Source organism: Alosa alosa, chromosome 15 (genome assembly GCF_017589495.1).
Source record: "Alosa alosa isolate M-15738 ecotype Scorff River chromosome 15, AALO_Geno_1.1, whole genome shotgun sequence".
Classification (NCBI taxonomy): Eukaryota; Metazoa; Chordata; class Actinopteri; order Clupeiformes; family Clupeidae; genus Alosa; species Alosa alosa.
Window position 1 is genome coordinate 6,391,052 of NC_063203.1, and position 11,033 is coordinate 6,402,084.

General features: G+C 40.9%; 1 protein-coding gene across 2 annotated transcripts; it reads right to left on the minus strand.

Moving 5' to 3' along the window:
- Window positions 1-1,116: 1,116 nt before the first annotated feature.
- LOC125308469 (galectin-4-like) lies at window positions 1,117-8,086 on the minus strand. Of its 2 annotated transcripts, XM_048265010.1 has the most exons (13): window positions 7,989-8,086; window positions 7,085-7,135; window positions 6,864-6,952; window positions 6,006-6,210; window positions 5,482-5,595; window positions 4,624-4,650; window positions 4,366-4,389; window positions 4,234-4,260; window positions 4,062-4,097; window positions 3,634-3,663; window positions 3,435-3,523; window positions 1,602-1,767; window positions 1,117-1,445 (listed from the first exon to the last, which is right to left on the minus strand). In XM_048265010.1, the coding sequence occupies exons 2-13, from the start codon at window positions 7,124-7,126 to the stop codon at window positions 1,299-1,301; spliced, it is 996 nt and encodes a 331-aa protein (XP_048120967.1). In that variant the 5' UTR covers window positions 7,127-7,135; window positions 7,989-8,086; the 3' UTR covers window positions 1,117-1,298. The 2 variants fall into 2 exon arrangements, with proteins under 2 accessions (XP_048120967.1, XP_048120969.1); XM_048265012.1 differs by lacking the exon at window positions 7,989-8,086 and having other exon boundaries at window positions 7,085-7,159.
- Between the last annotated feature and the right edge of the window lie 2,947 nt (window positions 8,087-11,033).

Here is an 11,033-nt window from a genome sequence, read left to right on the forward strand (position 1 = left end):
TATGTAGTCCTGTGAAATGAAGGGACTAATATATATGTATAAAAAACAGGCTGGAGAAAAGTAGATCTTTCTATTCAATGGTATTGTTAGTAGAAGCCGACCGAAAGAGCTAGAAGCAGACTTTTAAAAGCAAGAAAGTAAATCGTTTTGTCCTTTTCAACAGCCTTTTGAGACCCTGACACTGAGCTGTCACTTAGTTGCAGTTAAAGATGCACAGTGTCAACACATCTCACCTCATCTCTCCCCATCCATCCGCCCAATCTGCCCCCTGGCGCCTGACATTTTAAGATAGTTCACCCTCTGAGGCTCTGGGCCGTGTTCCTCGATTTTGTTCCGTGGTCATTTGGAAATGTGCAGACACATCAGAGATAAGGCTTAAGAGGGTCCGATGTTCCTTCTTCTTTCAGCACAGACAGAAGAACAACTGACGCCTCCTGGGCTCGCATTGAGGAGTACTAATAGCCCAGGTTCTGATGTCGTTCAGGGGGGGAGCGGCTTCAGGTAGAAAGAAAAAGAAACCACACAAGACAAAAGCGGGCTGTTCAGTACAGGAGATTGGTCAGGTCAGATTCTTTGGCCTCCTGGAAGGGAGACTGGAATGTGGCCAGGTGTATCAGCAGGATGTTGAGGAGGTACGGGGCAGAGGCAAGGAGGAGGCTGAGTCAGACAGAATGGCTGTACGCCTCCGTGATGAATAGCGAAATCAAATAGTTTGACAGCAATAGAATCTAGACAAATATAATAATCAAATATAGAGGGTCAATCCCAATTGTACTTCCATCAGCTCTTGGAAAAGGTGAGTACAAATATCCTGTCATGACCTCTCCATTGGGTATCTGTTGTTGCCATGCCAGGAAAGAGATTGCCAGGAAAAAGCCATTACTGCTGCACTGTCACAGATACCAAATAAGCTTCTCCTAGGTGCCACTTCAGAGTGACTAGTTGTACATTTGGAGCTGCAATGACAAATATCTGAGTATATATGTGATATATTAATTATTGTGGTGTTAACACATTGTGTGTTGCTTCTATGAATCCGTGAATTTCCTGATGATTTTATTGCATAAACCAAAATGGCAAAAACTAAGCAATGTTAATTTCTTACAAGTTGTTCATCACTGTTTTTATTGTTTATTTTGTATAATGAACTCACATACAGTGATCACTCATACAGTGATCTACATGATCATTTCCTTGGAGTTTATTTAAAATAAAGTAGTTTACATGCACAACAGTGCTAGATCTATAATGTCATGTGAGCTTGTAACTGAATGCTGGTACATAGGATGCTGATATTTTCAGAAGTGTATATAGGAAAGCTGTGCCTCTCCTTCTATTTCAAGTAGATCAATTTGTGTGAAGGGCTGGACACGATGGAAAAAGTTGCACATATGCTGTCCATTGACGAACACCTTAAATTTCTGGTTACCACAGCGTATGGAGATCTATGGAGAAACACATGGAAACCATTGAGAGCACAGCACGGATAGATATGCAAAGCACAAATACACCTCATGCATCATGTACTGTCAGTAAATAAGGGAATGAATACTGCAAGCGTAAGACATTCAACAGCGGCGTCATCATCACTCATCACTCACGTCAAAGTATTGTCCCTCCTGGAAAGGGTTGAAACTGAGCTCGCGTTCTTCCTGTCCCCAAGAGCCACCAATTTGACTGTTCCGCACAACTATCCCCTCGTCAAGTCTGGGGTTTATGTGAAAGGCGATGTCCCGCGAGAATCCAACCCTGAAGTTAATGGAAAACCTGCCGTATGAAGGAGGACACTGTATTAGTGTAAACCAGCGTTTCTCAAACTGTGGGTCGCGGAGACATGCCAGGTGGGGTGTGAACTGATGTGAAAAACAGGAGTTTTTTTTAGTTATTTTTTATCTGTAGCCTGGGCCCAGGTAGCACCCGATGCGCAATGGACGCACTGTGTTATTAATAGGGAAGCGTTCGTGTCAAGGCAGTTTAGTTAGTCCCGACCTACATGAGATTTTGAAAGTTGTTGTGAGAGTGGTGAATTTCACCAAAACCCGGCCCTTAAAAGCGCGTCTATTCTCCGCACTTTGCGAAGAGATGGTAGCTGACCAAAAGGCTGTACTGTTTCACAACGAGGCAAGGTGGCTTTACCGAGGTAAAGTGCTGTCGCGCGTGTTTGAGCTCCGAGTCGCCTCTTCTTGGAGGAAGAGCGCATGTTTGAATCTGCAAGCACGTTCACTAATGAACATTTCTTGACGAAGCTGGCCTATCTTAGCGATATATTTGATATATCTTAGCGATACATTTGAGTTAAATGTCCAGTTACAAGGCAAAGACAAGCACCTACCTCACCTAGCAAATAAGATTACTTCATTCACCTGAAACTTGAGTAGCCTATGGGACAGGCGCCTCGATCGCGACAGTATTATGCCTTTGAGATTTCTGAGCGAAATCGCTGAAACGTCTGATTGGGAGGCACTCTTGTGATCCCATGTATTAAACAGTAGGCCTACATCACATCCCTGCAAAGTTTATTTCAAAAATATTTCCCAACCAGTAGTGCTCAGTATGACTGGATTATGGATCCATTTAATGCAGCATGTTGGTATTTCATTGAATATATTGTACAATGCTGTAAAATGGCCTATGCTTCCTAATATGTGGCTGGAAAACAGAAATATGTGTGTTATGTATTTATTTATTATAATATCTGCAGCACCAGCTGATTTTAACTCTGTTGAAGAGGATATATTTAGAACTTGTCATTATTTCAATAAATTTGACAATTTTAAGCTTGACCTACCACTTTCTTAGAGCAATGAGGGACAGGTGGGGCTCGAGAATGCCCCCTTGATCAAAGTGGGGAATGAAAGAAAAAGTTTGAGAACCACTGATCTAGTTTGTTAACTACCACAGTCACGAGTTGGGTCGCGATAGTCTGTCATTTTTAAAAAGTGGTCCCCAGAAAAAAAGTTTGAGAAACACTGGTGTAAACCCTGAGAAAAGACATTATAATAAGAGGCCCACACTTACTATGTTGACATGTGAGGATTTTCTGCCATTCTGAAAACATTCCAACTAAAATATTGTACTCCAAATTGAAATGAACAAGTGCATCAACCTAACTGTCACACACATACAGAGTCGATTGTGAAAAGCACAGGCGTTAAATAACTAAGAGCCTCTAAAATCCCATCCCCATCATCTTACCATAAGAACCACAATCTTTTCTGCATAGTCTGCTCCTTGAAGTATTTCATATTATAAATCCATAATCCTATAGTGTTCTATTATTACATACAACTGGATTTGTTGGACGAAAAGCTGCGGAAATCACTTATTCTTTATGAAACCATTGTGACCCACAGACGTTGCATCTATTTGGGATATCCTAAAAAACATACTAGCAGGACAATAACAGGACAGCAGTCTGAAAAAGACCAACTAACCTGTTGGCTCCATAGGGTAGCATGCCCCTTATGATGATGGTCCTTTTGGGAGACATTCCTCCAGGGATCATATTAGAGTATGGTAAAGGCTGAAAAGGTGCACAGTAGAGTGGCTCAGGAGTACGCCATAGCAGGAAGTCTTGTGCTTTTAGAAAGACCACTGCACCATTTACAGTAACTAGCATGCATTTCTACTCACTGGGTTGTAGATGGGTTCCATTCCCATAACCTGGAAGGAAAAATATGAAATAACTTCACTGTAAATCACTGTTCTACCACTTTTAACTTGCATAAAACACTGTCCTGCGGCTTATACACAATGTGGATAATACACAGGAAATGACTATTTATATGAAATAACTTCACTGTAAATCACTGTCCTATTTATATGAAATAACTTCACTGTAAATCATTGTCCTATTTATATGAAATAACTTCACCGTAAATCACTGTCATATTTATATGAAATAACTTCACTGTAAATCACTATCCTATTTATATAAAATAACTTCACTGTAAATCATTGTCCTGTTTAGATTAAATAACTTCACTGTAATTCACTGTCCTATTTCTATGTCCTATTGGCAGTGCATGGAGTGTGCTAGCTCCATAGACAACCATGCTTACCGGCAGATTTCCCCCTGGGTAACCCATTCCACCTCCCTGTTGAAGAGAGACAGATCTGAGCATAATTATGGGAGAGTCTAGGAGCGCATGCCAAGTGTAAAAATATGAGGTGAAGCGTTTCTGTCAAAATGCTCATGAATATTATGCAGTGACCATTAGAGTATGGACTTACTCCCATGCCTCCGCCGGGGTAGCATCCCTGGCATTGGTTGAAAAGAGCAGAGTTAGCGTAATGAACACATCTTTGCTGTCTGCCCAGAGTTCTTTATTAATAAATGTATTGTTAGAATGATACTGAACTTACCCCTTCACCTCCAGGATATCCACCCTAGTGTGAGAAATGGACATAATTTAATTTCATGTGTAGACAGTACAGTGTATGAAGTGTGGCTATCAAGTCACAAAATTATTAGAAGTAACTTTTCTGAATAAAAATTGAATTACAGAATTAGTCCTATTATTTAGGAGCCACATATCAGATGTAGTTGAGGAGAAATATTCTCATCATCAGGCTTTCCAGGCATTTGTATTGAAAAAGGAACAAGAGTGTGTGTGAACTTACGCCCATGCCACCCCCTGGATATCCTCCCTGAAATAATGTTCAGAGCATGTTTATACCCAGGTCCTAATTTAATTCTATTATATATTTGAAGAGATAAGCTCAGAGGAATACTACTTATCTGCAATGTACTTACCCCCATGCCCCCCATTCCACCTGGCAAACCCTAAAGAAGCAATTAATTTTCTTAGGCTTCAAATGTGTACTAGGATTAAGCATGATTTAATGAAGACCATGCAATGGAATGCTGAAGTTATGCACACTCAATGATTTTGTAATATGATGGGTTGATGCAAAGCACATAAAGAGAATACTGCTCCCAGCCATATGCACATTCTACTTACACCCATGCCCCCACCTCCACCTGGCATACCCTACAGGAAAGATCATTCATATGGTTGAGACTGAGAGCCTCATGGTTGATGTTTGGTGTTCTGTGGTATATAATATAATTTACTAAATTTCTCATGAACTGACATTGTATCCAAAATTCATATTCCTTGAACTGCTTTTATAACATGCTTGTATAAATATATGTATACTGGGTAACACTTTATTTTATGTGTTAGTCATTGATACATAGTTAATATATGTACATAGTAGTGCTCATAGTTCTGTATAAAGCATCAGTACACATTTAGTAGTTTTTTTTTTTCAACAATTCTCTTAAAATTGGCTGTTAATTCCTCAATAAGCAACTGAATACATGCCTAATAAACAAAAAGCAATGCTAAATTAGACATATATTTAACAAATACTGTACAAATGACTAACACATGTTCCCTAGCCTAACCAGTATTACGATTATTTGCTGTGTATTAGCTGAGTGCAATGTGAAGACTTTCAGTGGTCAACACTCACCCCTATGATGTTGATGGTCTGAATGGTCACTTCACCAGCAATACTCAGAGCAGATACTCTGTCCAGAGGCATGCGGTGCTGGTACATGTAGAATTGCTTCCCGTTGACATTTACCTGTGAAGGGTGAATTTGTAATTAAACGAGTCACATTCATTAAAGCAGCAGCAGTAAAGAGTTTTATGAAACTGTAACTAGAGAGCTCACTGTCTATAAGCCAGTGACGTACTGTACTGTACCTGCCAAGTACCAATTTAACCAAAGTACCAAACACATTTAACACAATTAAAATAATTAATTAAACAAACAAACAAACAAATAAATACATATAAAACATTGCAGCAGTGAAAAAGACAAATAAAGCAAATTTCTGATCCACTCATCAAGTCATTTGATCAATCATCAGCCATTTTAATTTACCTGCAATTAAAATGGATCCACAAATAAAACATTGCAGAGCAGGATGTAATTCTACCCTCAGAAGTCTTTATTTGATTTTGATCATGTTTTGTTAGGTTCCTGGTTACCTGGTAGCCCTCAGAAGTGACCACAATGACCATCTCAAAGGCCTCGCCCTTAGAGAAGGGCATCTCATGGATCTTCTCCTGTCCTTCCCACTCCCCATTTTGGAATGTGTTGAAGATCACCTTATCCCAGCCATCAAACCGAGGGTTGAAATGGAACGCGATGTCACATCCCTCAAACTCACCACACTGCAAGTTCACATTAAATCTGTGAAAAAAGTGAATATTGGTAATACTGCTGTTGTTCCTCCTACAACTACTAATAATAATAACATTCAAATTTACAACCCGCCAATATAATATTCCTGACTTGGAATCTATACTGCTATGCTTGGTATAAACAGGGTTGTTGAGAGAAACACAATTCGGACATCTTTTTCCTGTCTTCATAAAGGAAAATTAGAAATCAGTTCGACCAAATATTTATTCAGACCACTGAGACTCCGGAGACTCAGGCGTAGATTCTGCAGCTCTGGGTGGTGAAGTATAACCTTAAGATGCAGCGCCTGGTTTGCAAGTCTACATCTGGGATTAGCACATCAAACTAGTCTGAGTGGTCAGACAAGTCGAGAAGAAATGAAACAGCGAACAAATCATATTCTCATACATACAATGAATTCCTCTCTCACAAGTGAGTTACTTCAAACACATTCTTCACTACGTGCTTCTCTCTCTCTCATACACCATCTTCAATTCACTTTATCTGTTGTACGTCTTGCAATCAGTTGTTACAACTTTAAGACTTTCTACTGATCAAAATCCAGACGGTACAGATTATCACAAGTATGACTACCGGTATATAGCACAGCTCTGAATGTAACATTGCAATTAAATATGTTGATGGGAATAGGAAGACATTACCTTTTCATATGATGAGGAATAGACCCCTGAATGTACAGAGACATTCCTGCCCTCAGCCCTCCATAGATAGGCCCTATGTAAGGGATGCTCTAAAAGGTACACAAATAGTTCCACATTGTTTAAGCCACACTCCGATGTCCAGACGTCTGAGAGAAATAACGGTGACACTGCAACACAACGTGTTTGTCATTAGAAGAGGGGCGATGAGAGGAGGTACTCACGGGGCCGTAGACGGGCTGGTAGCCTGGAGGAGATGTGAACATGGTGGCAAGCTGAAGACCCAGAGAACGTGTGAATGAGAAGAGAGCCCAGCGTCTGGCAATCTTTTATTTCTATGTGCACTATGAAGGGTGGGGTAGTAAGTCTGCAAATACCAGGCACAGTAAACTTCCATTATTTGCTCAGCTTTATCAGCAGGCCTGTTTCAATGGAAGCAGGAGTGGTACATACACATCAACAAAAAGGGGAGAATGTGGGGTGGGGCTTACGTATGCAGGGTCTGCTTTGCTATGTATGATTGCTGAAGAAAATCTTGATTATTTATATTTGTCATAAAGGTATACAATTTTGTCTATAACATTTTCCTGATCAAAACTAAACAGCAGGATGAGATTTGTATCATTGTAACTTACAATGTTAAAAGGACATGAAAGGGCTGGTATCTCTCACTGCCAGCCTGAAGTCTTGGAAGCAGGGTGTGTGTTTAATTAAGTATTGCGATAACGCCAAAGCAAGGGGCTGCATACCATAAAGGAACTCTGTAATGCTCCTTTAGTACACATGATCTTTTATCACTAATTCACTTGATTAGGGGTCATGTACACACGTATCCTAAAACATTCTGAGACAAAAACTATTAGCTCTGAATGTTGTAATTCCGCGTAAATATTTTGAAACAGTCAAGCACACTGTGTGTGTCAATTCCCTCTTTACTTTCTTCATTTCAATGAATTCCTACTCAAAATATATTTCAGCAAGCCTGTCACCAACAATGTCTGGTTTTAGTTACCATTTACTCAAGAAGGGAAGGCAAATGAGACACATTCACAAGATAACATTACATCACAAGATTATAGTTGATTCAATATCTGCAATTGTTTAGAACTGAGATCTCAAACAACATACCTTTAGTGAATTGACAGATCAGTCAAACAAAATGTTTGTTGGATGTCTTCTAGTTTGATAAGTGGAATTAAAGCAAGGTGCCAGGCATTAAGGTTTAATGATCAACTAAACGTTGCCTTGGCAGTCATAGAAAATTGGCAATAGACAGTCTCTCCTTCGCTAGTCACTTTTAATCTGTATCTGTGAAGGCAGGTCATGTAATGTGTGTGTTCCCAGTGGATACAAGGTGGGTCCAAATTGATTTGATTTCAGGTGACTCATAATGTCTGATTACACCCCTCAGTAGGCAACTCAGTCAACACATGACACACAGTTTCAAAGCCTACTTATTACTACACACTCCTAGTCACACTCCTAGTTTTTGCTGCTCTTATTTATTCATTGTATGTGCCTTCTTATTTACTTTTACCGATCGCGGCATTCCCCTATTTTGTAAAATTGATTTTTATTCATCTGGGTATTGCAATTGATATCAATGATTAATATGATTGCCCTCAGTAAAAAAGCACAAGACACAGGACGCAAACAGTTACAAACAGTCAGGTTCTTTGCTTCATAAGATGTCGCGGGCGACCGGCGACGCGATGACCAGAGGGCGGGCGTCACGTAAAAAAACGGAAACGGACGTCGGATTCGAACCAGCGACGCAATTCTTAAAGTGCTATGTAGCACATCGGTGCCTTTTCTACGTGTGCCACGGAGAAGCTGATTAATGCAGTGCTCATTACATGATCAGAGTCTCGTGACGCCGGCTACTGCGTGCGTAGGTCAAAGTCCGCCGATCGCAGCATTCCCCTATTTTGTAAAATTGATTTTTATTCCTCTGGGTGTTGCAATTGATATCAGTGATTAATATGATTGCCCTCAGTAAAAAAGCACAAGAAACAGGACGCAAACAGTTACAAACAGTCAGGTTCTTTGCTTCATAAGATGTGCGGGCGATCGGGGACGCGATGACCAGAGGGCAGGCGTAACGTAAAACAACGTGAGATCGCGGAAACGGACGTCGGATTCGAACCTGCGACGAAATTCTTAAAATGCTATATAGCAAAGCGCTGCCTTTGCTGTGTGTGCCACGGAGACGATGATTTCCAATGCTCATTATATACATGATCAGAGTCTCGTGACGCCGGCTACATGCGTGTGTAGGTCAAAGTCCGCAGATCGCGGCATTCCCCTATTTTATCAAATTGATTTTTATTCCTCTGGGTGTTGCAATTGATATCAGTGATTAATATGATTGCCCTCAGTAAAAAAGCACAAGAAACAGGACGCTAATAGTTACAAACAGTCAGGTTCTTTGCTTCATAAGATGTCGTGGGCAAGCACTGATGATTAATGCAGTGCTCATTATATACATGATCAGAGTCTCATGACGCAGGCTACTGCGTGTGTAGGTCAAAGTCCGCCGATCGCGGCATTCTCCTTTTTTGTAAAATGTATTTTTATTCCTCTGGGTGTTGCAATTGATATCAGTGATTAATATGATTGCCCTCAGTAAAAAAGCACAAGAAACAGGACGCTAATAGTTACAAACAGTCAGGTTCTTTGCTTCATAAGATGTCGCGGGCGAGCACTGCTGATTAATGCAGTGCTCATTACATACATGATCAGAGTCTCGTGATGCCGGCTACTGCGTGTGTAGGTCAAAGTCCGCCGATCGAGGCATTCTCCTTTATTGTAAAATTGATTTTTATTCCTCTGGGTGTTGCAATTGATATCAGTGATTAATATGATTGCCCTCAGTAAAAAAGCACAAGAAACAGGACGCAAACAGTTACAAACAGTCAGGTTCTTTGCTTCATAAGATGTCGCGGGCGATCGGGGACGCGATGACCAGAGGGAAGGCGTCACGTAAAACAACGTGAGATCGCGGAAACGGACGTCGGATTCGAACCTGCGACGCAATTCTTAAAATGCTATATAGCAAAGCGCTGCCTTTGCTGTGTGTGCCACGGAGACGATGATTAATCCAATGCTCATTATATACATGATCAGAGTCTCGTGACGCCGGCTACATGCGTGTGTAGGTCAAAGTCCGCAGATCGCGGCATTCCCCTATTTTATCAAATTGATTTTTATTCCTCTGGGTGTTGCAATTGATATCAGTGATTAATATGATTGCCCTCAGTAAAAAAGCACAAGAAACAGGAAGCAAACAGTTACAAACAGTCAGGTTCTTGGCTTCATAAGATGTCACTGATGATTAATGCAGTCTAGTGGCCATTATATACATGATCAGAGTCTCACTGCGTGTGTAGGTCAAAGTCCGCCGATCGCGGCATTCCCCTATTTTGTAAAATGTATTTTTATTCCTCTGGGTGTTGCAATTGATAGCAATGATTAAAATGATTGCCCTCAGTAAAAAAGCACAAGAAACAGGAAGCAAACAGTTACAAACAGTCAGGTTCTTGGCTTCATAAGATGTCAGGGTGTCTCATAAAGTCTCGTGACACCGGCTACTGCGTGTGAAGGTCAAAGTCAAAGTCCGTCCGAATCGCGGCATTCCCCTATTTTGTAAAATGTATTTTTATTCCTCTGGGTGTAGCAATTGATAGCAATGATTAATATGATTGCCCTCAGTAAAAAAGCACAAGAAACAGCACGCAAACAGTTACAAACAGTCAGGTTCTTGGCTTCATAAGATGTCGCGGGAGTCTTATAGAGTCTAGTGACGCCGGCTACTGCGTGTGAAGGTCAAAGTCCGCCGATCAAAGTCCGCTGATCGCGGCATTCCCCAATTTTGTAAAATGTATTTTTATTCCTCTGGGTGTTGCAATTGATATCAATGATTAATATGATTGCCCTCAGTAAAAAAGCACAAGAAACAGGACGCAAACAGTTACAAACAGTCAGGTTCTTGGCTTCATAAGATGTCGCGGGCGATCGGAACTGGATGACCACAGGGCGGCGTCGCGTAAAACAACGTGAGACGGCCTTAAAGGCGGCCGGTGCATCAGGCCGGATTCGAACCAGCGATGCAATTCTTAGAGTGCTATATAGCACAGCGCTGCCTTTCCTATGTGTGCCACGGAGGAGACGCTG

What these genes read in the sequence shown, in the direction of transcription:
- LOC125308469 (XM_048265010.1), bottom strand. Translation starts at nt 7,126, where the DNA reads ATGTTCACATCTCCTCCAGGCTACCAGCCCGTCTACGGCCCC. An exon ending in TCACTTCTGAGGGCTACCAG is followed by an intron (nt 5,596 to 6,005) that starts GTAACCAGGAAC and finishes CACCCTTCACAG; the next exon opens with GTAAATGTCAACGGGAAGCA. An exon ending in AGGAGGGACAATACTTTGAC is followed by an intron (nt 1,446 to 1,601) that starts GTGAGTGATGAG and finishes GTTTCTCCATAG; the next exon opens with ATCTCCATACGCTGTGGTAA.